We start from the raw sequence: 25,308 nt of genomic DNA, 5'->3' as shown, positions 1-25,308 counted from the left end.
CGTGCTGCTTCCGGGCGTGCAGCGCCGCACGCATGCGCAGGAGGAGCGACAGAGGGGGGCTGGGCCCTGCAAGTCCCCTCCCCCCTCCCCGTTCATTAATTAACGGCAACAAGAGCCCGGTGGGAGCTGGCACAGGCGGCTTTATTGTCCCGGCGGGGCTGCCACGCGGGGCAGGTGCACGTAGCTCTTGAGGGGCGGCAGGGGCCTGATCTTGCGGCCGGCCCAGCCGCCCTTGCGGTGCCACAGCCCCGTGTGCGGCCGCTTGCCCAGCCAGCGGTTGCGTCCCGCCTTGCCGATCACCCGCTTGTTGTGGTCCACGTTGGAGACGCGGCCCACCGTGGCCACGCAGGTCTCCAGCACCTGGGGAAAAAAGGAGAAGCCGTCAGCACCCCCACTGCCGTTAGCCGGGGGGCAGGAGGTGAGGGTTTAGGGCTGGCGCGGCTCCGCTACCTGCATTTGCCTCTTGGAGGGCAGCTGCACGATGGCCGTCCCGTTCACCTTGCGCAGCAGCACCCCGCAGGTCCCTGCCAGGAGAGGAGGAGGAGGAGGGGGCTGCCCTGAGCAGCAGGACCTTGTCCTGAACCACGGTGGGCACGTCCCCAAACACCCGTGCCACTCACGCAGCGCCTCCCCCAGAGGACAGACCCTCAGGGGCAGCACGGGGAGGCTGTCACACAGCTGTGCCCACCCCTAGGAAACACAACTTCGCACCCCAGCACGGGGAGAGGAGGGGACAGGCGGCAGGTGCCCCCACGCAGACGCACCGGCCGCGCGGATGTACTGCGCTCCCTTGCCGGGGTGGCTCTCCAGGTTGCAGATCAGCGTGCCCACGGGCAGGGCCCCCAGCGGGTAGGCGTCCCCTTCGTTGGCCGACACTGCCGGGGGGAGAAACCGGGGGGAAAAAGCCATGAGCGTGGCACGGGGCGGGCAGCGAGCCCCCAACGGGGCCGGCACGCAGCCCCGGGGTGCGCACCCGCCATCCTGCCGATGTGTGCCGAGTTCCTGATGATGTCCCCCGGCTGCATGTTCTCCGTGGCGATGATCCAGCGCTTCCGATTGCCGCCAGCCACCAGCGCGATGTCAGCCGACCTGCCAAGAGGCACGGAGGGTCAGAGTGGGGTTTGTTGCGCTGCAGGGTCCCCCCCAGCCCCCGGACCCTGCCCGGTGCCCGGTGCTCGCCTGCACGGGTCGTATCGCACGCTGACCACCTTCTCGGTGCCCTCCTGGTAGCGCAGCCGCTGGAAGTCGATCATGCGGTACCGCCGCTTGTGGCCCCCGCCGATGCCCCGCACACGGATGCGACCTGAGGGACAAGGTGGAGGGGGGGGGCTCCACATGGGTCAGGGTCCCCTCAGCCCCCTGGTGGCCCCCTCAGCCCCCCCTGGGTCCCCTCAAGTCCCCACAGTCCCCTCAGCCCCCTGGTCGCTCCCCACCACCGGTGCCCCCCCAACATCCCCTCAGCCCCCCAGTGCCCTCCCCAGGTCCCCCTCAACCCCCTGGTGCCCCCCTCAGACCCCGGGTTCCCTCAGACCCCTAGTGCCTCCCCCAGGTTCCCCTGGGTCCCCCCAGGTGCCTCCCCAAACCCCAGTGTCTCCCACCCCCAGATCAGATCCCCTCAGCCCCCCAGTGCCCTCCCAGCCCCCCCAGGTCCCCCAATCCCCTGGTGCCCCCCTCAGCCCCAGTGCCCCCCCCAGATCCCCTCAAACCCCAGGGACCCCCCCCAGGTCCCCCTCAGACTTCCAGGTCGCCTCAGGTACCCCCCCCCCCAACCCCAATGCCCCCCCCAGATCAGATTCCCTCAGCCCCCCGGTGCCCCCACCAGGTTCCCTCAGCCCCCCGAGTCCCTCCTCAGCCCCCCAGTGCCCTCCCTGCCCCCCCAGGTCCCCCAATCCCCCAGTGCCCTCCCCAGCCCCAGTACCCCCCCAGATCCCCTCAGCCCCCCCAATGCCCCCTCCCCAGGTCCCCTTCAGCCCCCTGGGTCCCCCCAGGTGCCCTCCCCAACCCCAGTGCCCCCCCCAGATCAGATCCCTTCAGGCCCCCGGGTCCCCTCCCAACCCCCCGGTGCCCTCCCAGTCCCCGGTGTCCCCTCAGCCCCCCAGTGCCCCCCGGTGCCCTCCCCAGCCCTGGTGTCCTCCCCCAGGGTCCCCTCGGTCCCCAAGGTCACTTCAGCCCCCCAGTGCCCCCCCCAAGTCCCCTCAGCCCCCCATGTCCCCCCTCAGCTCCCCTGGTGCCTCCCCCAGTCCCGGTGTCCCCCCGGATCCCCCTCCAGCCCCCGGTGCCCTCCCAGCCCCCGGTGTCCCCCCAGCCCCCAGATGTCCCCCCAGCCCCCAGATGTCCCCCCAGCCCCCAGATGTCCCCCCAGCCCCCCGTGCCCCGGTGCCCACCCGTGTGGTCTCTCCCCCCGGTTTTCCTCATGCCGAGGGGCCGCACGGTGTACTTGACGCGGCACTTCCACATGGGGTCAGTCGTGCAGCGCGCCGCCGAGCCGCTCAGCCAGCGGCCGGCGGCCGCCGCCAGGACCCCAGCGGGCGCCGCTGTCGCGACAGGCCGGGCGGCGGCGACAGCGGCGGCGATAGCGGCGCGGGGGGGCGACAGCACCAGCGCCCCCAGCGCCCGGCACAGCGCCGCGGCCGCCATCTTGCGCGCCGCTCCCCCCGCCCTGGGAGGGCACCGCGCCTGCGCGCCGCGGCCACCGGGCGAGGGGGGCGTGGCCACGGGGAGTAGGGGGCGTGGTTACAGGGGTGGGGGCGTGGCCACGCTCCAGGTGGTGGCGCGAGGGGGCGCGCCGGCGCCAGTGGCGGCTGGCGGCGGCCATGTTGGGCTTAAAGGGGCCGCGCCGCTGAGCGGAGGGGGAGGAGCGGGGAGGGGGGGGGCGTTTTGGGGGCGTTTTGGGGCCGGGCCCCGCCCCGTGTCGCCGCCGCAGCCCCGCACCGGTCACCGCCGCCCTGTGCCGAGCAGGTAGGAGCGGAATCGAGGGGTTTGGGGGCGGTTTTGGGGGCTTTAGGGGGTTTTTGGGGGGCTTGGGGTCGGTTTGGGGTCGGCGGGTGGGGGGCTGCGGTATGGGGAGGGGTTGGGAGGGAAGGCCCCGGGGCACCGGGCAGCCCTGCTGCACTGTCAGCGGGGCTGGGGGGCGGGCAGGGGGGTGTCCTCCCAAAAATAGGGTTGTTCCCCCCCCAAAATAGGGGTGTCCCTAAAAGAATGGGGTGTCCCCCCATAAATGGGGTGTCCCAAAAAAAGGGAGTGTCCCCCCAAAATAGGGGTGTCCCAAAAAAACAGGGTGTACCCAAAAAATAGGGGTGTCCCCCAAAAGAATGGGGTATCCCCCAAAAAATGGGTGTGTCCCCCAAAAGGATGGGGTATCCCCCCAAAAAATAGGGCATCCCCAAAAAATATGGTGCTCTCCCAAAATCGTGGTGCCCTCCCAACCTTGGGGTGCCCTCCCAAAATTGTGGTGCCCTCCCCCTATAGGGCTGCCCCCCGGAGCCCCCTTACCATGCCTCCCTATGGCACCCTGACCCCGCTGTCCCCTGGGAGCCCCAGGGCAGGTTCAGCCCCCCCGGCCCGGGTGGGTTTCGGGGTGCTCCCCGCCAGGCTTTGGGGCTTTGGGGTGCTTTGGGGCTACCGGGATGACATCCCCATAGCCAGCCGGGGCACAGAAATATGGCCTGGGCGGCTGTGGGGCAGCCCTACGGCTCCACGAGCTGGGTTTCGGGGTGCCACTGATCAGGGGTGCCCCCCCCCGAGCTATAGGATCGGTATTAGGGTGCGCATCTGGGATCCCCGAGGGATCGGCGTCACCCCCCGAGCCCTCGGAGAAGCAGCTCGGTGGCTGCCGGGGGTGGCAGCTGTGGGGTCGGTGTGCGTGGCACTGCCAGCGGGGCGACGGGGCCGTGGCGTGCCCCGAGCACGGCCCCACATCCGTCCGTCCGTCAGCACCGTGCCCGCCGGGGGAAGCGGGAGCAGCGGGCAAGCTGCTGCAGGCACCCAGGTAGGGCTGCTGGGTGGCAGATTCCCTGCTGGTGACGGGGACGGGCAGGGTGCCCGGCCGTCCCGTAACAAAGGGCCGCTCCGAGCCGTGGTTTCGGGGCAAGTTTCCTCCCGGGGAGGCAGGGTGGAGCGGGACCGGGACGCCGGGAAAGGATGGAGGGGTTTTGGGGTGGAACAGGGGGGTTTTGTCCCCGCTTTCCCGGCCCCGAGGATACGCAGCGGGCGTGCCTCCCGCTGCCAGACAAAGCCGGAGGAGCGATGACGGAGGCGGCTGCGAGCACGCAGCGATGGCTCGCAAACTTTGGGGGCCGCGTTTCCACCCGAAACCTTTCCTCGGGCAAAGAAATCGCTTCCCAAGCGGAGCTACACCCTGCCGGAGGCGCTGGGGGGGGACACGATTCCCCCTAAACCTCCGTCAGGGAGAAGGGATGCGGCTGGAAGGAGGTGCCGGGAGGAGGGCTGGGGGATGGTGCTGCCGCAGAGAGCTGTGGCCGGGCAGCCTGGAGACGTTTGCACAATGGTGGGAGGCTGCGGCGGGCCTCCAGCCCTCGCCAGCTCCCCCAGCACCGTGCCCGGCTCCTCTGCGCCCCGCTAGGGTCTCCTCCTGGCGCCCGTGGGCTCAGCTCCCCGGGGAAAAAAGCACCTGCCCCCACTGCGAGCGAGGAGGAGGAGGAGGAGGAGGAGGAAGAGGAGGAGGAGGAGGGCGGTGGTGTGCAGCGAGCGCGGGGTCAAAGATCTCCGGCAGCCCAGACGCAGGGTAAATAAACAGGGCTGAGCTCTGCCGGGGCTGGCGGAAGGAGCAGGAAGCTCGCCTGCTCCTCGGGAGGAATGCCCAGGTAGGAACAGCAGCGTTAATCCCAAAAAGGGTTTTGGGGAGGGCACAGGGGTCGTGCTGCGAGGCTTTGACCTTGGCGAGGAGGTGCCGGGTAAAGGCTGGATTCGTGAGTAAACCCAACCCTGTGCTTATGGTGCCGGTAGAGCTTTGTCCCGGGGAACTGGCCTGCTTCCTTGTGTTTCCAGACCCTTTTTGGTTCTGGAAATAACCCACCCGCAGTCAGCTGCTCCCTGCGGCTGCCCCAGGTCTGCAGCGCTGGGGCTGCGCTCGCTGTGCCCGGACCGTCCCCATGCTCCTGCGGCACATCCAGCCTGCGGGTTAGGGAGCTGGCTGCAGGGGCACGGGCTCCGGGGAATTATTCCGCCTGCTTCCACCCCGCTGCCTGCTGCCAGGGCAAGGTGATGGCTGTGCGCAGCGAGCCGCCCTCCCTCCCCACCGGGCTGGGGAGAGATGCTGCGCCTGGCTCCGCTCCAGGAAAGAGGTTTTCATGGTGCTCCGCTCATCCCAGCCGCAGCAGATGCAGAGTGGATTTGGCTGCTGGGAACGTGAGCAGGAGGGTTTGGGGTTTTTTTCTTTGTTTTTTGTTTTTTTGTTTTGCCTTTTTTTTTATAAAAACAACACCTTCTCAGCTGATCTGGAGATGCTAGCACGCGGGTGGGGGTGCTGAAGGCTGCCGTTCCCCCGGTCCCAGCAAAAGGCGTGCGTTTTCCAGGCCAGCCAGGCTTGTAAACAGCACGAGGGGCTGTGAGGAGCACTCAGGCTTTCTGCTATGGCACGTGGCTCCTCCTATTTATTTATTTTACCTGCGTTGCCTCCCGTGTGTGTATTCCACAATCATTAGAGAACAAAAGCAGTAAACCCTTTCTGCTCTCGTGCGTGCCCTCGACGTTGGCTCTCGCTTTGGTAACACAGGAGCTGTTTGGTCAACCAGAACAACCCCAGTTTGGCATTTCCAGGAGACGAGAAGCCCCTGGGTCCTTTCCAAACCTGGATCACTGTGGCCATGTCCCTGGAGTCCCTGGAAAGCCAGGTTTCGGGCAGGTTGTGTTGCAGCACGTTTTCTGTAAGAGGTTAGGGTGGCGGGGAGCTGGAGCTTCTGGGACAGAGAGGAGTGTTTAGTGCTTAGGGGAAAGAGCATTTGTGGAGTTTCCCCTCTTCTTGTGGGAGAACCCATCCACGTGAGCTGCACAGCTCCCTCCTGAGCCCTAGTTAAACACCCTGGGGCTCCTGCAGCCTGCGGGTTAGCACAGGCTTTCCCAGCGCAGCCCTTCTGGCATCTAGAAGGGCTCCTGGAGCTCCACGCGCAGCCAGAGCTGGCATGTGTCAGCTGCTGCTGCAAGAAGCAGTTCTGGCACTGAACCCCGGCCAGGGCGTGGGGAGGGCTGAGCTGTTCCCAGTCAGCCTGCGCCGAGTTATAAATGCCCACCCAGCCCGGGGAGGCTGCTTGGGTGAAGCCTTCCTGGGCTTGGAGCTTGGCTTCAAACCACGCGAGGGGATGCCCGGGCACTAAGCAGAGCCCCACGTTTTGGGCACGAGAGGACAAGGGCGTGAGAGCCTCCTGCCGGGGCCCTTGGGTGCCCCTTTTAGCACAGCGGGGTGGAGAAACCCGGAGAAACCTAAGCCGGAGCTAAATGCTGGCAGGGCCCCACGCGTATCAGGGTTGGGCTGCACCCTTTGGCTTTGGGGTTGCAGCTCAGAAACGTGCTGGGTAGGAGCTCCCGGGGTGCCGGCGTCCTGTTTGTGTGCCCTCGGGGGCTCTGAGGTGTCCCGGGTGTTTGTGGCACGGCTCACGAGCACCCCAGAGCACTGCTCCTGCTCCGTGCAGGCGTGTGTCCCGGCTGCCCCTAGGCTCCTGCGGTCCCTGTTTGTTTCCTGGTGCTATGGCACCAAAACGAGGAGGAAGCTTGTGACACCAGCTCTGCTCAACCTCAGCACTCTGTTTCACTGCCCTCAGTTTATTTTTTGCTGTCCGAGGCATCAGGTGGAGGTTTGGTTGTGGCGTGGAGGCTCGGCTGTGTGTCGGCGATCTCGCTTTCAGCTTCGTGGAGGTCAGCCAGCCTTCCAAAAAACCCTTTATTCAGTGGTTTGACAGCAACGAGCTGGCCGAGGTCCAAAAAAAAAACCCAAAACCCCAACAAAGCAACCCCCAAAGTCTTCCCTGTTGCCTGAAGCAGGTCACCCACCTGCTGTAGGTACCCGAAGCACAGGGCTGGGGTAACTGCTGTGCCCACACGCCTCCAGCCCCGCGGTTCCATGCCTGCAGTGCTCATCCCTATCCGTCTCCCAGGCTTCTTCGCTCCTTCTCGCTATGAATCAGCCTCATTCTGCTCCCCAGGAAGCTTTTTGTCCAGAACCCGGTTGTTTTTCCTGCAATTACCGCATCCTTAGATCGCGTTCTCCTACAGAAGAGCTTGCTGCTGAGGTCTGCGCTCACAGAGAGCTCTGGCAGGCACCCGCGGGCTGAAGGTCTTGGGCGAGCTGTCGCACATACACTTGGTCTGGGGACGTGCAGAGAGACACTGAAGCAAGCTGAATTTGTTGAGGCACGCGTAGAGGTAACAAAAGACCACCTGAAGTCTTATTCCATCGTAGCTGCCCCCTGATTTCCCCGGTGCCAAGTTTGTGGCTCTCCAGAGCCTCCTGGCAGTGAGCTCCTGAGCTTTGAGGTCCGCTTGGACCCATCTCGTCTGGCATCCTTGCCTTCACTGTGGGCTTGAGACGTGAGTGCCGAAGCTTCCAGCTCTTTCCTCTTCCATCTCTCGTGTGTGGGAGCGGATTTCAGCGGCAGAAGAAGTGGGCTGATAAAAACTGCTGACGCTCGGTGGTTTCCCGGTGCCGCACCGGAGCGCGGGAGGGAGGTTTGTGCCCAGCAGGACGCGGCAGCTGGTGGCTCCCCAGCTGCCTGCAAGCACCGCAGAGCTCCGTGCAGGCTTCCTCCTGCCCTACCTGCCCCCAAAAACGGGAGCAGGGCTGTTCCAGCAGCTCGCCGTCCGCGGGGAGGCCGTGCCAAGTGGAGCAGAAACGCGCCGGTGGAGACCTGAGCCACCACGGCGCGCCTCAGAGCTGCAGGGATGGCAGATGGATAAAGGAGGAGCTGGGTGCTCCAGCCTGAGCCTCCCCTTTCTGCCCGGGTAAAGGACGCTCCGTGCCCTTTGCTGAATGTGTGGGAGCAGGAAGAGTGCTTGTGCAGCAGCCTCAGCCTGCCTGACCTTGGCATCAGTTGCCATAGAGCGCGGTGCCTCTCCGGAGGGCTGCGCACCGGGCACAGACCTGCCAGCTCTGGGGAGGGCTGGAAATAAGGCTCTGGGGGGAAGAATCCTCACTTTGGGGGATAATGAGCCATCTTCTGACGGTGTCTGGGGGTTTTATTCCCTTCAGTTCTCTCTTTGTTTTCTTGGTGGTGTTTGGGAGTGAGCAGCCCGGGTGCTGTGCAGCCCGCTCTGCTCCCTTGGAAGCTGGAGCTGGTGCCTGGCAGGGCTGTGCTTGTCACAGATCCACAGAAAGGTTTGGGTTGGAAGGGACCTCAAAGATTACTGTATTCCAGCCCCCTGCCATGGGCAGGGACACCTCCCACCAGCCCAGGCTGCCCAAAGCCCCATCCAGCCTGGCCTTGAACACCTCCAGGGATGGGGCAGCCGCAGCTTCTCTGGGCAGCCTGTGCCAGGGCCTCACCACCCTCTGAGTGAAGAATTTCCTCCTGACATCTAATCTAAACCTATTCTTCTTCATTTTAAAGCCATTCCCCTTCTCCTGCCACTCCACCCCCTGACCAAGAGTCCCTCCCCAGCTTTCCTGTAGCCCCTTTAGGCACTGGCAGGCTGCTGTAAGGTCTCCCTGGAGCCTTCTCTTCTCCAGGCTGAGCAACCCCAACTCCCTCAGCCTGTCTGTGTAGGAGGGGTGCTCCAGCCCCTTCATCATCCTCGTGGCCCTGCTCTGGACTCATTCTAATCCTTCCATGGGGCCCCAGAGCTGAATGCAGGACTCCATGGAGGGTCTTGCAACAGCAGAGCAGAGGGGGACAAATCCCCTCCCTCGCCCTGCTGGCCACGCTGCTTTTAACACAGCCCAGGTCACGGTTGTTTCGTTCCATCTCCCTTCTCAGACAACCTGAAGCCTTTACAGTTTGTCAGAACAAGCTGAGTGTGGGGACTGTGAGATGCTCCTGGCTTCTTTTTTTTCTTCTGGAAGGACAGAAGAAAGATGGGATGTTGCTGGAGCAGGGATCCTCGTGTTTTAACACGCAGCTCAGCAGTTTCTCAGGTGCTGGGTAGCTCTGCGCACAGCGGAATTAATGAGGCTGATTTCCTATGGATCTGGGGCTTGTCGGGCTGTTATCTAGCAAGGTGCGAGCTCTGGTGGCTTTTTATCCCGGTTCAGAAGATGTTCCTCTCCTCGGTGCGTGTGTATTGAACGTAAAACAAGAGCTCAGGCCCTCCTAGTGGGGATGTGATTAATGCTTCTGTGAAAACCATCAGCATTTCCAGCTGGCCCAGCACACAGAGGGGTGAAGAGGTGCTCGTGGGCCACCCCGCTGTGTGAGCCCTGCAGCAGAGCTGGAGGTGTGCTCCGTGCTGGGTTCGAGGCTGCTTCTGGGCATCTCCCTGTGTCTTCAAGCGGTACCCGTGCTCCAGAGGACTCCCACTCCCTGATTTCCCTGCTTCTGGGTATGGAGCTGAGTTTTCTTGTGAGCCAAAACTGGTCATTTACTCTTTACCCTTCAGCAGTTGTTACCTGGGCTTGTGTGGAAGCAGGTAGGTGTCTGCTGCGCCTTGCTAGCAAGCTGTGTGCAAGCTGGGAAGCCTCGCTCGTCTCTCCTGGATTGTGCTCACCCGCAGAAGGCTGACTGCGGAAGGTTTGGGGGTTTCCCTTGTTGCTTCAGCACTCGGTCCCTCCCCCTGATGTTTTATCAAGGTGGGAAGGAGCACAGGGGAGTTATGGATCAGGTGGATTCCCCAGGAACGGGCGCTGGGTGATGAAGCGGACATGAAGTCAGCAGCGTGACTCGGGGGCTGGGTGGGGAAGGGCTCGGCTCTTGCTCACCAGTAAGAACAGCCTCAAAAAAACTTGCTGAGGGCCGTGCGTCGCTGGAGCAGAGAGCTCGGCGCTGGCACCCCTCTGCAGAAGGGGTGTGGGGCTCTGACAGCCTCCCCGCCCCAGTGGTTTGCGGGTGGGAGGCGCACCCATCGCAACCCCAGCTGCCAAGCACAGATCTCGGCTCCTAAATGGAAGCTAAATCACTTGTGGCTGGCTGCTGGAACAGCCCCGAGGCACTCAGGGTTTGGTTTTCTTTCTCCCTAGGGCTGCCGGACCAGGACTATGTCCACCATGGTGTACCCAAGGGAGGAGAAACTGGACAAGCTGAGCCAAGAGGAGATCATTTCCAACACCAAGCTGGTGATGCAGGGGCTGGAGGCGCTCAAGAACGAACACAACTCCATCCTGCACAGCTTGCTGGAGACCATCAAGTGCCTGAAGAAGGATGAAGAAGCCAACCTGGTGCACGAGAAATCCAACCTGCTCCGCAAATCAGTGGAGATGATTGAGCTGGGGCTTGGAGAGGCTCAGGTGAGAGCGGCGAGCGCCCTCCCGTGTGGTTGGTACCTGGGACTGACGGGGCAGAGTGGCCCTGAGGGTGGTCCCCGAGCGCGTGTGTGAGGGAGACGTGAGGCTGGGGTCTCTCCTGACCCTCCCTGTCACCCCCGACAAGGTGATGATGGCGCTGTCCAACCACCTGAACGCGGTGGAGTCGGAGAAGCAGAAGCTGCGGGCTCAGGTGCGGAGGCTGTGCCAGGAGAACCAGTGGCTGCGCGACGAGCTGGCCAACACCCAGCAGAAGCTGCAGCGCAGCGAGCAGACCGTGGCTCAGCTGGAGGAGGAGAAGAAGCACCTGGAGTTCATGAACCAGCTGAAGAAGTATGATGAGGATGTCTCGCCTTCGGTAGGTCCTCGTCCTGTCAAGCAGCAGCCTTTTGCCCCCGGGGGGGTTGGACCAGCGGGATGGCCTGGGGGTGACAGCCTTGCCCTGGGTTTTGTCCCTTCCCAGCTTCAATGCATGGGGTAGGGTGCCGGGATTTGATGGGGAAATCTGGCTTTGCTGGGTCTGTTGTGTGGGAGAAAGGTGGTGGCAGAGACACCGGGGAAGTTGGTGGTGGTTTGGGGCTGCAGCAGTGGGGAGAGATTCGCAGCTGGCTCAGCCCAGGCTGCTGTCATCTCCTCCGAGAACCTACAGCCCTGTGATTCCCATCTTCTCAGGAGGAGAAGGAGGGCGACTCCACCAAGGACTCCCTGGACGATCTGTTCCCAAATGAGGAGGAAGAACACGGTCCTGGATGTAAGTGTGGGCTTCTGCTTGCCTGCTGACTGTACCCCTTCAAACCTGCCCTGCCGACCGTGCCCCCGTGTCTCGTTCTGTGCCCGCAGTGCCCCACCAGCACAGCAGCGCGGTGGCAGCTGCCCAGCAGGGAGGCTACGAGATTCCCGCACGCTTGCGCACCCTCCACAACCTCGTCATCCAGTACGCCTCACAGGGACGCTACGAGGTGGCTGTGCCTCTCTGCAAGCAGGCGCTGGAGGACCTGGAGAAGACATCGGGCCACGATCACCCCGATGTGGCCACCATGCTCAACATCCTGGCGCTGGTGTACAGGTGAGGGTAGTGGGCAGGGCACAACGGGGCCAGGAGGGCTTTCTCCCTCCTGTTCACCAGGTCACGTTGTGGTGGCAAGGAGTTCTTCCAGCTTCCAGGGATTTGCCTTTTAGAAAGGGTTTTTGGCACACATAAGGGATTTGGACCGCCAAACTCCCTGATAAAACCAGGGACTGGCTAAAGCAGGGAGAAAAAGGGAAATGGGTGGGCTGTGGGAGCTGGTGTGTGCGGAGGGAGGACTGCTGGTTGTGGTTCTGCTTGCCGTGGGCTGTGTTGTCCAAACCCTGAATAACTAGCTGGCTTTGCACTGCAGGGATCAGAATAAATACAAAGAGGCAGCACACCTCCTGAACGACGCGCTCTCCATCCGTGAGAAGACCCTGGGCAAAGACCACCCGGCGGTGAGTGTCTCCCTCCTCCCTTGGTCACTTCTCTTGCCCGGGGACAGCAGGGAACCTGGGATGTGTGGGGTGCTGTTTGGCCACATCAGCCTCTTTCTGCCAATCTTGTTCAGCATGGCCTGGCAGCATCCAGGAGAAGCCAGTTCCTGACATGTAGGCAAGGCTGGTCCCACTGAATTCATCTTTGTTTCACAGAGAAACTTTTATCTCTGCAGGTGGCTGCAACTTTGAACAATCTGGCTGTTCTCTATGGCAAGAGAGGGAAGTACAAAGAAGCAGAGCCCCTGTGTAAGCGAGCCCTGGAGATCCGTGAGAAGGTACTGGACTCCCACAGTCTCCCTTCCAGCTCCCCCTTAGGGTTTTCTTTCCCTTCCTTGCCATGTTTAAATGTCTTTTTGTGGCTTCTCCTCTTCTGTGCACCCAGGTCCTAGGCAAAGACCACCCCGACGTGGCCAAGCAGCTGAACAATCTGGCCCTGCTGTGCCAGAACCAGGGCAAGTACGAGGAGGTGGAGTACTACTACTGCAGGGCCCTGGAGATCTACGAGAGCTGCCTGGGTCCTGACGACCCCAACGTGGCCAAGACCAAGAACAACCTGGTGAGACCCTGGGAGGAGGCGGCGCGGGGATGGGTGGGAGATAGCTGGGAGAGGTGGGCAGGGTAAATCTGTGTCGTCCAGCGGGATTGGAGCTGCTTTCTTGGTTGCAGGCCTCCTGCTACTTGAAGCAGAGCAAATACAAAGACGCCGAGGTGCTGTACAAGGAGATCCTCACCCGTGCTCACGTGAAGGAGTTTGGCTCCGTGGATGGTTCGTGCAGCAGGAGTTACTGGGGCTGGGGAAGGCCCAGCAGTTTGGTCCCCTGGCTCTCAGCCTGAGCTTGGCCGGCGCTGGTATCCCCTTGGCAGAGGGATGGGGATGCCTTGCAGGGCCCCTGCTTTGGGCGCTCCTTGAGACGCTGCCCTTGGAGTGTCTTGTGCTGGTCCACGTCCCTCAGAAGGAGACTTGGAGAGCTCTGGCTGTGAGCCTTTGCTTGGGAAGCAGCTGTGACTAACAGGGGGAATAGGGTTGTGCGGGAGCTGGAGCTCCAGGGGAAGTGTGGCAGAGCAAGAGGACGAGGTGGTGACCGGAGCTGTCTTGTGTCCTTCCCCGCACAGATGAACACAAGCCCATCTGGATGCACGCGGAGGAGAGAGAGGAGATGAGCAAGGTGAGTCCAAGCTGGGGACGCAGCAAGAGCTGAGGGGAAAGATTCATCTTCTAAAGCTGCTGGCCAAAGCTGGCCCAACGGAGCCATGCTGGCTGTGCCCCCTTCTCTCCCAGGGCTGTGGAGCAGGCCGGGAAATCCAGCCTTACAGGAGAGATGTGCAGCTGGAGTGAGATTCATTTTACAGCCTGGGCAAGGACTGAGCCTCTTCCTCCCCTGGGACATTTGGCCTGGGCACAGCTGCCCTGGGGGCAGTGGCACAGCACGGTCAGCGTGATCAGGAGTGGTGACCACACACCTGGCTTGTTCTGCTGGGGCTGCTGCGCTCCGCTTTGTGCCATGTCCACATCTCCTATTAAAAAAAGTATCAAACCGTCTTTGTAGAGCTTCACTTTTTTTTTTTTTTTTTTTTTTTTTCCCCTCGCCCCTCTTTCTCCCTGCCCTTAGTGGCAGCAGGGAGAGGCCGGCTTTCCTTACAGCAGCTCTGGCCTCGAGTCTAGGCTTTTTGTGCCCCCGGAGCATTTCACAGCGGTTTCAACCACCCTTTTAGGGCTGCCTGTGTGCAGGCATCAGAGGCATTTTGAATATTAAGTGGTCTTATCCTTGGGGTTGCCCAGGCTGTCAGTTTGTGACCCGAGGACACCTAAATGTGCCCGTGTTCCAGGCCTGATCCTGGTGCCCAGAGGGCTAACAGATATCCTCTGACCCTACAGAGCAAGCACAGAGACAGCGCTCCCTACGCCGAGTACGGCGGCTGGTACAAGGCCTGCAAGGTTAGCAGGTAAGAGGGGTTCTTGGTGGGCAGCTTAGGGGTGGGCGAGGTGCCCCCAGGGCTCCCCCGCTCACCCTGCGTCTGTTCCCGCAGCCCAACCGTGAACACCACCCTGAGGAACCTGGGCGCGCTGTACCGGCGCCAGGGCAAGCTAGAGGCAGCAGAGACCTTGGAGGAGTGTGCAGTTCGCTCCCGGCGGCAGGTAACCCGGGGGGACCTTCCTCAGTGGGGGAACTTTGGGGTTTCGGGGCTGTCCCGCGCCTTGCAGCCTCCCATATCCGTGGCTGACGTCCCCGTAACAGCTCGGGGGTTGGGGTTGGGGTTGTGCAGGGTATGCATGTATGTATACGCGTCTGTGGGGTTGCACGTGTATGCTCGTGGATGGATGGAGCACGTGTTTTGGGGGGAATATTGTGTTGGGGGGGATCTGTGTTGTGAAGGAAGCGTGGCTATTGGAGCGCAGGAATCCTGCAGCTGCCTTAGGGCAGGATCCTGGGCTTTGTCAGCTCCCGAGGAGACCTGCACTCACTGGAATATTTTCTTCCTACTAATTGCTTGTCCAGGAAATACAGTAGGGATTTCCCAGAGCGCCTCTCACCCTAAACTCCTCTCAGTCCTCACGCAAAGCGGGAGTTGTGGGCACCCAGCACAAAGGCTGAGGGAGGGCAGAAACCCTCACGCACCAAAACGTGAAGGACAAAAAGTTTTCAGCTTTGGGGCAGCGAGCCCTCGTCACTCGGGGTGGCTTATGGCTTGAAAGGGGCTCCCCGAACCTGAAACCTAAACAGAGGCTGGTCAGTGCAGGAGAGGATTTGGCTCTGTCCTCGTGCGGGAGGATTTTGGCTGCGATGGGCCGGGCCCGGGCAGGGCAGCACCACCGAAGGGCAAAACCTGGTGCTTCCTTATCCCTTTCTGCTTGCAGGGCATCGACCCCATCAACCAGACGAAGGTGGTGGAGATCCTGAAGGAGGGCGACGGCACAGAGAGGCGTCGGAGCCTGGGTGGCGGCGTCAAGTACGAGAATGCCACAGACGGTAGCGAGGAAGTGAGTATGGGCGTGGAATGGAGCGGGGTAAGTACAAGACACCATCAAGAATGGCCTCAGCTGGCTGCTGGAGGGAAGGGGCAGCCCGGCTCAGGGCTCTCCCCGTGTGGCCTGTCGTGGCATCCTCGTCTGCCTCCATTTATCCCCTCCTTGCACACTTCTTCCTCCCCTTCTTTCTCGGTGTGAGCCAGCCAGCCCACGGAGGTGCGTGCCTGGGCCTGGCTGCTGGCGTTCGGGCCAGAGACCCCCCAACTGGGGGGCTGCCGGCTCCTGGCAGCACACAGCATGAGCTGGTCCCGGCCCGCAATTAATCTCAGCCTCGGCAACCTTATTAACACCTCTCCCCGCTGCGCACCCCTCTCAGGCCCACGCAGCCTGCGGGAGCATCTCGCCTCTCCGTCCTGCAGCGCGCCACACGGGCAGGGAGCCCAGGGAGCTGCGTGTGTGTGTGTGTGTGTGTTTGTGGGGCTGTGGCTGCGTGTCTTCAGGGCAGGGGATAGTCCTCAGGCAGCGCCACGGTGGTCTCGTGCCACCACGGGCTCTGGCTGAGAGAGGCAGGGCTGTGCCCGGCTGAGCGAGGTGGTGGTGAGGGAGGCTGCTGGTGTGAGCCCAGCCCGCCGGGCTCGCTCGGAGACCGAGGGGCGCTTCGGTCACCGAGCTCGGAGGGAGGTAGAGGTGCAGGTTGAGGGGCAGGCGGCCTCTGCGAGCAGGCTGGAGACGAGGCGGCACGGGAGCATGTGTGAACACGCAGGGTGCTTGGCTCGAGGGCTGTTAACGCTTCCCGATCTCTAGCTCAGGGCGTAGCCGGCGCCTCGGGTGGGTGGGCTGCAGCCTGGCACTCACTGAGCACAAGTCCCTCCGCTCCCCCCTCACGGCTGCTCTCACTAACCCCGCCATCCTCACCCGCATGAGCTGTCTCCCTTTCCTCCTTCCTCTCCCCCGGTGCCATGACAGCCCCTCAGCACCCAAGCCTGAAGCCCGCTGGCTCTCTTGATTGTGGATTGTACCCTGGAGGGGGCCTGGGGAGCAGAGCTCTGAGGACACCAGGCTGCCCTCAGCCTCAGTTTGTGGTGTCAGCACTGAGGAGGGTCCCACCCCGAGCCAAACACCGACTTTGGACCCTCCTGTTCCCCGTTAGCAGAGGGGGACAGTCCCCATCCCCGCAATCCTTCCCCAGCCAGCTGTAGGGAGGTTTTGGGAGCCGGGACGTGGCTGCTCGGTGCCTTTCCCAGCCCACAGCACGCACAGCCAGCTCCCTCTGCCCCGCCAGCAGCCCCAAAAAGAAGGCTGAGGCAGCTCCCCCTGCCCCTGTCCATCATGGGCAGCTGTTCCCTCTGCTGGCCATGAGACCTTGGTCACACCACCCCAGGCATCTCTGCCACCATCCCTTGAGCTGCCAGCAGGGCTCTGGGAGCCCCAGGGGTGGCAGTGACCTCTCTGCCCCCTCGAGAAGCACCCCGGGGCCTGGACCAGCTACCTGCTGCCCAGGTAAAGGTGTGATCCCGCTGTTTGAGCCCCCCCAGCCTCCCTCCCCATCCAGACGCCGCCCGGTGTCACCGCATGCAGCCCGGGCCCTGACCCAGCACCTTCCCGGGCTACCTCCGACCTCACGGCCTTGTGAATTGTGTCTCTCTCCTCTCTGTGCACTAGGCTTAAATGCCTCCCGAGACTCCCTCTTACCCCCTCCACCGCAGTCAATCACCTGGATGTGTGTGTTGTTACCTTCCGACTTTTCCTCCACCACCACCACCCCTCCTTCCTCGCCGAGAGCTCCGCGCCAGCCCCCCCAACCCTCCCGGCGCGCGAGGGCACCGCAGCGCCTGCAGAGGAGCGCCCGGCCCCCGCGGGGCCCCGCTCCTGCCCCGTGGCCAGCAAGAGCAGGAAGGATCTCCGTTTTGGGACACGGAGGCCTGGCCTCGGCAGGCCCGTCATGTGCCCACTTGCTTTCTTCCCCCCCCCGTAGGTTTTTAGCTGATTTTAGTGCCCCGTAGCAAACCTGCGCTGGCCGCCGGCGAGCTGGGCTCTCCCTGCAGCACGGGGCAGTCCCCGCAGTGCTCTCCTCCTCCCCGCAGCCCAGGGCCAGCACAGGAGGCTCTCAGCAGGGGTTTGGATGTCCCTACCACATACTCCAGGTATGGGGTGACAGCCAAGGGCCGCTTGGCTGCTGGCTCCCAACCCGATGCTGTGGCTGAGCTGGCGTGGTGGCAGTAAGAGCAAGCATCCTGTGGCTCCAGGGTCCCCGCACGTGGCTGCTGAGGGAGGGAGAGGCGAGGGTGAAGCTGTTCTCTGTTTTTTTGGAGGCAGAGGGATTGGTAGGAGGAGAGCGGAGCTGCTCTCCAAGCAGGTACAAGTGGCTGAGGGAGAGAATGGGCTGGTGTGAAGCACAGCAAGGGGAAAAAGGAGGTGCGAGGAAGGGTGTGAGGGAAGGAAGAGCTGGGGCTTGGGGTGCTCCAAGCACGAGGGAGAGGTGAGGGGGCAGGAGGGAGGTTTCCAGAGGAGGAGAAGGCTTTCCTGGGAATTAGGAAGAGTTCTGAAACGCGGGACCTGGCTCATGAGGCACAGCCTTAGGGCTGTGACTCGCTGTCCTTAGCCACGTGGACGGGAAGACCCTAACCCTCTTACTGCCAGGGCTGCAGTGCTGACCCTGGGCTGGTGTGGGGACAGCTCAGCACCCCCAGTGCTGCTGGACCCGCAGGGAAAAGGCCATCTTTTCCCAAAAGCAGCCCATTTTGCCATGAGCCCCATACCCTTGGGTGCACGCCCCCATCCCACCCGCTGCAGGGAGAGAGGAGCCTGGGGAGGCTGCGGGCAGCAGGGCAGAGCCTAGAGGCCAGCGCAGGAATCCCCCCCCCCCCTTATTTATTTAGCTGGGTAGTTTCATGCTAGTCACCTGGCAGTAAGAAACCTGCTCGTGTCTGCCTGGGCCTGGCTTTCCCCTGCTGCTGGTGGTGCTGGTGGTGGTGCGGAGGCCTCGGGGCCCGTGCGTGCTGCTCTCCTGGGAGCTTGTGCTTGCTGGAAAAGCAGGGGGCTCGTCCTCGGGACCACCACCACGGGGATCTGAGGGCTGTAGGGCTGCGCCGTCGCTGCCTCTCCCTCCCACCACGTGCTCCTTGGAGCACGGGGAGCCCCCCCCGGCGCTGTTCAGGCCTCAGCACCACCCGGCTCGGCGCTCTGCCGCGTCCCCAACCTGGTGCTGTACCCACTGTACCTCCTGATTAAAGGCAGACAGACCCAAACCGCTGCCCTGTGCTTCTTTCCACGCTCCGGAGGGGCGAGAGGCTGCTGGATCAGGCGGGGGTGCGCTTGGTGTCTGTGTGCGTGCAGGGGGGGGACGTGCTGCCGCATGGGAGGCAGGGGGCCGCCTCACTGAGGGACCCCAGGCTGCTGTTCACCTCCCCGGCCTCCAACCTGGGGTTGCTCCCAAGCCTAGCCCTGCAGCCGCGTGCCGGGGCTGCTGTGGAGCACCCAAATTTGGGTTTTCTTCAACATCTATTTCTGGTACCCAGAAAAAGACCCCGCTGTGCTGAGCTTCACGTGCGGCCACATCCCGCCCGGGTCCTCTGCCCCCGTGCAGCGGAGGGGCTCGGTGGTGGAGCTGCTGCTTGTTCTCATCCCAGTGGGTGCAGTGAGGTGGGTGCTCTGCAGCAAACCAAGCCCCATCAGCCTGCTGGGTTAAAAATAACGCTGCAGAAGAGGGAGCGGGGAGAGAAAAGGAGGCTATTTTTAACCCGGAGTGCAGCAGCACTCGCTTCTGGCATCGGTCTGCAGGCAGCCTGCACCGCTACAGCTGGGGAAACGTGGCTCCATCCTCCAGCCCCGACCCCAGAGCTTTCCTCCCAGTGGGATCCTGCTGCCCCCGCACCACCATCCCGCTCCCCTGCCCCACCAATGCTCCCTGGCAAAAGGATCAGCACCTGGCGTGGCGAAGCCCTAATGGGAGCATGGTGACCCAGCGCTAGCGGTGGCGGGGCTCTTTTGCTTCCTTCCCCTCTGTCCCATCCCCATCTTTGCTAGTGCCGCGTACCAGCTCTGCCCAAAGCTGCCTGGGATGCCCGGCGGAGGAGCGGGACTGCTTGCCCTGCTAATCCTGCGTTCCCTCTCTGCGTTCCCGGTGAGTGGGTGCCCGGCAGCAGCAGCAGCAGCAGCGCGTGGTTCTCCCAGCTGGGGAACCCCTCGTGGCGGTGAGGAAGCGAAGAGGTGCTCGGCACGCTGGGCTTACCCCAGAGCAGATGGGATCGGTGCCGGGAGAAAGGTTTGCTGGTAGGGCACGGTCTGTTCGGATGGAGGGGTACAAAGGGGCTCCCGTGTGTGCCCATGAGGGCTGTGGTTGCCTCACCTCTGTTTTTTCTGCCTCGTTGTGCCAGGGAAAACAGCTCTTGGGGCCACTGGGAGCAAAAGAAGACCACAGTTAACAGGTTACAAGAGCAAAAGCAGCCCCGCACCAGCGGTGATGGCACAGCCTTGTGCCACGGGTGTGCCTGGCCGCGTGGGAGGGCTCGGTGACACAGTGGCACAAGGCGGTGATGTGCTGGCAGCCAGCACGTGGCCACTGAACGCAGCCACGTGGAGCTCAGCCACGAGAGGGGCGAGAGTGCATCAAGGGCTGAGGGTGCCTGTCTTGGTAGCGGGGAGATTTGGGGGCACAAGGGAGGCAACAGAGTGGGGTTAGGTTTAGGTTTGGGGCCAGGTTTGGTCTCGGAGAAAGCAGGCAGCAAAGGAGCCAGCCCGGAGCAGCCAGACGAGCCCGTCCCAAAGCTGATCATCCCGGGGGCGTTCGAGGTGGGCTGAGTCCGTGTGCGAGTGCGGAGTGGTTCTGTCTGACACGAGTGGCCCAGGACCAGCGAGCGGGATGGACGGGGGGACCACCACCGGCGCAGCGAGGAAGGGGGAGAGGGGAGGCTCATCTCCAGCCGGCAGTGGCTGGGGAAGCAAATGCCCTAACAGCACGTCCTGACCTCACTGAAGGTGTCCCCAAGCTTGGGGACCCCCTTGCTGCTTGCTGACCCCGGGGAGCTGTAGGGGACGGAGCGGGGCTGGGGGTGCCGGCGGCCCGGTTCTCAGCGTGCCACAGCCCCCCCCTCGGCACCGCTCAGCCCCGGCCCCTGGCTTGTGTCTCCGTCTCCAGGACGGCAGCGGCACCCTCCAGCGCAGCAGCTCCCTGGGGAAAATCCGCGAAGTGATCCGGAGGAGCAGCGAGATGTTGGTCAAGAAGCTGCAGGGCAACGGGCCCCTGGAGCCCAGGAACACCAGGTAGGGATCCCAGGGCGTTGGGGTGCCGCCGATGGAGGTCGGGCACGAGCTGACCCCCCCTCTCCTCTGCTTCCTCGCAGCATGAAGCGAGCCGCCTCGCTCAACTACCTGCACAAGTCCAGCGACGCTTCCTTCGAGGTGAGGGATGGGAACGGGGCAGGAGCGGGCACCGAGGGGGACCGTGGGTGCCTGTGGGTGCCCGCGGGTGCCCGTGGGTGCCGGTTCTCATGTGTGTTGTGTTTTTCAGGGCACCCAAGGGCTCCGTGCGGAGAGCAGAGGCCTCAGCGCCAGCAGCATGGATCTTTCCTCCCACAGCTCCCTGCTCGCTTCCAACTGACCCCCTTCTCTCGGTGTCCCCCCCTGCACACTCAGCGCCTCGCCACGGCTTTGTGGGGCCGCAGCCGGCCCCCTCCCCACCTCCACCGCTCCCTCCCCATCATCACGGTGCCCCCCTCGCTCCACCCCGGGGGTCCTGGCAGGGTGGGGGCTGCAAGGAGGTCCCCTAGCTAGTTTGGGATGACGGGGACAGCAGGAAAGTAGGGTGCTGGTGGGGTCGGGCTGCCCCATACTGCGTGAGGTGCCCCCCAGCACTGGGATGTCCCCCACCCCCTGGAGCCCCCGGGTGCTCTCCATCCCCGGGGCGCCCCTATGAGCCCCCAAGCTTGCGGGAGAGGGCTGGGGGCTGGAATTTGGGGCTGGAATTTGGGGCAGGGCGCGGCTCCCGAGCTGTACTTTCCGAAATAAAGCCCCCCACCCCCTCTAATCCGTGCCTGCCGGGGATATTTGGGGAGGGGGGCGGTGCGCAAGGGGGCTCGGGGGGCGCGCAACGGGACTCGGGGGCGCGCAACGGGGCGGAGAGCGATGACGTCGGAGGGGATGACGACGGGTCCGATGACGTCATCATGACGTCAGGAAGGGGCAGTGCTTTTCCGGAGCAGGGTGGAGCTGGAAAGGGTTTGGGGAGGGGTTGGTTTGGGGCGGGGGGAGGAGGGGGGGGGGAAGATGGCGCGGATCAGGCTGGAGGACCTGGACGGGCTGGGCGAGGAGGAGGAGGAGGATGATGAAGGCGGGGGGGGGGAGGACGAGGAGGAGGAGGACGAGGAGGAGCGGGGCCGGCTGTTTGCGCACTGGGAGGTCGTGGCCAGCACGCACCGGGTGAGCCTGCCCCCAGGTGAGCCCCGGGGAGGTGGTTTGGGGGGGACACGGCCGGGATATGGGGTTGTTGGGGGGGGGGGACACCCACCCGGGGCACCCCCCTGACCCCTTTGCCTTGCAGACATGGCCGGCCCCATCGTCCAGATGAACCGGCACAGCCAGGCGCGGGAGCCCGTGCCCCACGTCGCCCTGTCGCGACATGGCAAGGTGAGAGGACCCCCGACCTGCTTCTGCCCCCCCTTTTCCACGCAGCCCCCCCCAGCCTCGCACCCCGCTGCCTGCCGCGCTCGGGCGCCTCGCCAGCTGTGCCAAGCAAGCGTGGGTGCTTCTGCGTGCGGCTTGGGGTGCCACGGCGCAGCAGGGCGTAAAGCTGGCAGAAGTGTCCGAAATTTAAAGGGTTTGGGGGGGAAGATGGGTGAGGGGTGGCTGAAGTCGCTGGGTTTGCTCAGCCCCGAGCGGAGCAGGCTGAGGGGAGGCCTGATGGCGGCCTGCAGCTCCCTCACGAGGGGAGTGGAGGGGCAGGCGCTGAGCTCTGCTCTCTGGGGACAGCGACAGGACCTGAGGGGACGGCATGGAGCTGGGACAGGGGAGGGTCAGGATGGGGGTTGGGGAAATGTTCTGCACACAGAGGGTGCTCGGGCAATGGGACAGGCTCCCCAGGGAAGTCATCACAGCACTGAGCTGCCAGAGCTCAAACAGCATCTGTACAACACCCTCAGACACAGATGGGCCGGATTTTGGGGTGGTGCCATGCAGAGTAAAGAGTTGGACTCGACGATCCAGGCAGATCCCTTCCAGCTCAGGATACTCTGTGGTTCTGGCTGTCAGACCCGAGCACGTGTCAGTGTTTGTCACAGCCGCTGATCCGAACCTGGCGGCTGCTGCCTGCAGACTCCCGTTCTTGCGAAGTTGCGCACCTCCTCTAATCTCTTGCACAAAAAGGTGCTTTGAGAAATAACTGCGAAGAAGCGCCCGTCGGACTGGTTCTCGTGCCTCTGCGGGCTTGGTTAGGCTTGCTCCCAACCAGCCGTCTGTCAGTTGTCCTCTGCACGAGGAGGGCTTAACCAGTTTCTCCTGGGCTGAGGCCCGGGACCGCTGCCTGCGGGACACGTCTCAGCACGCGGGCGCACAGCCCTGCAGCAGGGCTCCACCGCGCTCCTTCCCCTGCTCTTCTGTGTCCCAGCGGCTCAGTCTGGGCCCCTCTGTACCTGCACCGATCCCGAGCAGGAGTGGTCCCCGGGACTCCGTGGGACCTGAAGATCTTCTGTGGCTGTTGGTGCCTCCGTTGTGCCCGAGGAGGATTCTTGGGGGTTGATTCCAGGGCTGGGAGAGGAGAGGGGAGCCTCCTCCTGGCGTTAATGCTGAGGGGACCCAGGAGCTTGGACCTTTGTAGATGTGCTCCCCGGGCTTGGGCAGGTGGGTGGTGGGTGGTTGCTGCTCCCGAGCCTCATGTCATCCTCTTGGAGGCTCATGAATTCCCGTGCCACCTACGGAGCCTTCCTGGCCTCAGCACTGAGTCAAAATCCCCCCCCCAGTGGATGTGAAGCATCATCACGCTTTCTCTTGCCCAAGTCCCACCTTCTAGAGGGGAGGTTGGTCGATGTATGGGTCACGCTGCAGGGCTCCAGGCACCGTGCCTTGCTGGGCTGAAAGGTTTGTTCTCACACGCTGTCAGAGATGAGAACTGCAAGTTGTCTAGAGGGTCTGTTTGGTGGGTTTCCTTGGCTGGAAAATGCTGTTGCTGTGCTGGGCTTGGTGGGACAGCAGCAGGCATGAATCACAGAATTGAAGGGGTTGGGAGGGACCTCAAGAGATCATCAGGTCCAACCCCCCTGCCAAAGCAGGTTCCCTAGAGCAGGCTGCCCTGGTAGGCGTCCAGAGGGACCTTGAGTATCTCTAGAGAAGGAGACTCCACAACCTCCCGTGGCCCCATTTGAGGGTCTTCCTTTGTCAGGCTTGTCCAGAACAGAGTGTCTGTGATGGAAATAGAGGTTCTCACCCATACCACAAAGCTGTCCCCTTTGCACAACCCGTGCTCATGTCTCTGCTTCCTAATTTCACTTCTCGCTTTGGGAGAAGGATCCAAGCGGAGTTTGGTCCAACCTTCACAGCTGTTTGTGCCAGAGCTCTACCGCCAGACCTTCCTTTCTCCCATGCAGGAGGTTTTTTGCTTGTTACCCCATGTTCACACAGCGTTCGAGGGAAAAGTTGCTGCCGCCCGAGCCTCCCCGCGCCCTGCCCTGCGTCTCCGCTCTTCCTTTCGCTGACTTCTGCCCAGCAGCGCTGCGTGTCCTTGCCTGAGGTGTGCTCGCCGTGCCAGCTCCCCTCGCCTTCTCCATCCCCCCTGCCAGGTGCTGGCGTCCCCGTCTCGGCCGGATCCCTTCTCCCCGCTTCTCGCCTGCCTTCTCGGCGTTGGCTTTGCCACCCAAGTGCCACAAAACTCTGACCGGCTTTGTCCTCTGGCCTGTTGTTGCAGTGCGAGGAGGCGGCCTACGAGGAGCGGCACTACCCGGCCGGGAAGTGGGCCTGCGTCACCAAGGGGGAGCCCCTCTATGAGCAGAGCATCTCCCTGAGCTTCATGAAGCTCATGCGCTACATCTGCAAGGAGAACTCTGTAGGTGTGTGCAGGCAGCAGGGGGCTGGCAGGCTGCGCAGAGGGAGGGCCCTGCCTCCTCTCACCCTGCCCGCCGGCTGCCTTGCTGCCTCCTTCCAGGGCGCTACCTGGGCATGACGGTCCCGGTGCTCAACGAAATCCACCTGAACGAGGAGGGGACGGAGCTGGAGCGCGAGGTTCTGACCGCCTATTACCTCCCGGGGCAGTTCCAGCAAAACCCTCCCGTCCCCATGGACCCCGAGATCCACATCACCGAGAGGGCGCCGCTCCGGGTGATAACCAGGTGACCCCAATGCCGGCCGCGTTCCCCGGGCTCGCCACGGCACCCCGGTGGGCAGAGGGGTGGGAGACCATGGCCGGGGCGATGAGCAGCAGCTGGTAGCTCTGTAGGCTGACGTTGTTCCCTTTTCCTGTAGGGTTTTCTACGGGATAACCACCGAGGAGACGATTCTGCGGGAGATCGGGCTCTTCTGGGAGCTCCTGGGCTCCACGGACGCCGTGCTCCGGGAAACCTACATCGTGGCCACCTACCAGAACCCCAGCGTCCCTCAGCGCCGCAACGAGATCTGGTTCATCCGACGGGCGGAGTGAGCCCCCGCAGCCGGTCCTGACCCGGAGGAGATGACCGCCCGCCCGCGGAATGACGGACCGGGGGGCTGCGGGCTGCCTTGGTGCACCTACAGGGGGAAACCTGCCCGCTCTGTGCTTCCCCTGGGGGGGGGACCCTCTGCAGGAGGCCGCTGGTGGGACCCACATAGCCATGCCGGCGTGACCTGGGTGGCTCTTAGCCCCGAGCCGGGGCCGTGGAGCCACTTCGGGTGGGCTGGATGGAAGTCACGAGCTGGTGGTGTCCAAACGTCAGGAGCGAGGGATGCCGCGGCCAACGCTCAGCCACCGAACGGAGCCGCCAAAGCCTCACGGCCCCACCAGCCAGCTCCGCGCCCCCAAACACCGCCGCGCTGTCCCGGGGGGAGGCCGGCGGCGCCGAACGAGCAGCAAATAAACACGGCTCAAGCGCTGCGCCTGCGGCTCAGTGGCGGCGGGGACGTGGGGCAGGCGGCGGGATGAGGGAGGCTGCGGAGTCGCCCACGGCTTCCCCTGGGGCCTTGTGTGGTCCCGACCGCAAGCAGCGCAGGAAGCCGCGGTTCCGCTCCGCTGGTGGCACCGGGCTCGGCCTCAGCCCCACAGGGGATGATGTGGGGAGGGTGGTGGTGGTGGGACCCCATGAGGGGCTCGGGGGGACGGGCAGGGGGCCATGAGCCGGGAGGTGTGGGGCTGGCGGGGGGAACTGAGGGGTCCCAGCCCCTCAGGGGGACACCTCGGTGAGCCCAGGGCGGGAGGGAGCCGTGCAAATTCCTTCCCCTTTTTGTCTTTTTTTTTTTAATTTTACCTTTTGTA

General features: G+C 63.5%; 3 protein-coding genes across 6 annotated transcripts; 2 read left to right on the top strand and 1 right to left on the bottom strand.

The window, feature by feature from the left end:
• Positions 1–125: 125 nt before the first annotated feature.
• MRPL2 (mitochondrial ribosomal protein L2) lies at positions 126–2,663 on the bottom strand. Its single transcript, XM_082758429.1, has 6 exons — positions 2,385–2,663; positions 1,180–1,303; positions 974–1,089; positions 765–875; positions 451–524; positions 126–360 (listed from the first exon to the last, which is right to left on the bottom strand). Exons 1-6 carry the CDS (start codon positions 2,635–2,637, stop codon positions 142–144), a joined length of 897 nt encoding a protein of 298 aa, XP_082614555.1. The 5' UTR covers positions 2,638–2,663; the 3' UTR covers positions 126–141.
• Positions 2,664–2,901: 238 nt separating this feature from the next.
• Positions 2,902–20,898, top strand: KLC4 (kinesin light chain 4). Of its 4 annotated transcripts, none has more exons than XM_082756251.1 (16): positions 2,902–2,958; positions 10,121–10,387; positions 10,530–10,760; positions 11,075–11,153; positions 11,243–11,468; positions 11,782–11,869; positions 12,085–12,186; positions 12,294–12,467; positions 12,578–12,677; positions 13,025–13,077; positions 13,788–13,855; positions 13,940–14,048; positions 14,769–14,891; positions 20,017–20,141; positions 20,222–20,279; positions 20,389–20,898. In XM_082756251.1, the coding sequence occupies exons 2-16, from the start codon at positions 10,139–10,141 to the stop codon at positions 20,476–20,478; spliced, it is 1,875 nt and encodes a 624-aa protein (XP_082612377.1). In that variant the 5' UTR covers positions 2,902–2,958; positions 10,121–10,138; the 3' UTR covers positions 20,479–20,898. The 4 variants fall into 4 exon arrangements, with proteins under 4 accessions (XP_082612377.1, XP_082612375.1, XP_082612378.1 ...); XM_082756249.1 differs by having other exon boundaries at positions 14,769–14,918; XM_082756250.1 differs by lacking the exon at positions 2,902–2,958 and adding an exon at positions 4,718–4,823 and having other exon boundaries at positions 14,769–14,918.
• Positions 20,899–21,143: 245 nt separating this feature from the next.
• Positions 21,144–24,932, top strand: LOC309875888 (heme-binding protein 1-like; the record flags this gene model as incomplete). Its single annotated transcript, XM_082755667.1, has 5 exons — positions 21,144–21,312; positions 21,418–21,503; positions 23,773–23,914; positions 24,010–24,193; positions 24,327–24,932. 5 exons carry the CDS (start codon positions 21,144–21,146, stop codon positions 24,499–24,501), a joined length of 756 nt encoding a protein of 251 aa, XP_082611793.1. The 3' UTR covers positions 24,502–24,932.
• Between the last annotated feature and the right edge of the window lie 376 nt (positions 24,933–25,308).

The sequence above is a fragment of the Aythya marila genome (genome assembly GCF_965140915.1).
Source record: "Aythya marila genome assembly, chromosome: 3".
NCBI lineage: Eukaryota > Metazoa > Chordata > Aves > Anseriformes > Anatidae > Aythya > Aythya marila.
This window is presented reverse-complemented; position numbering and strand designations above follow the sequence as displayed.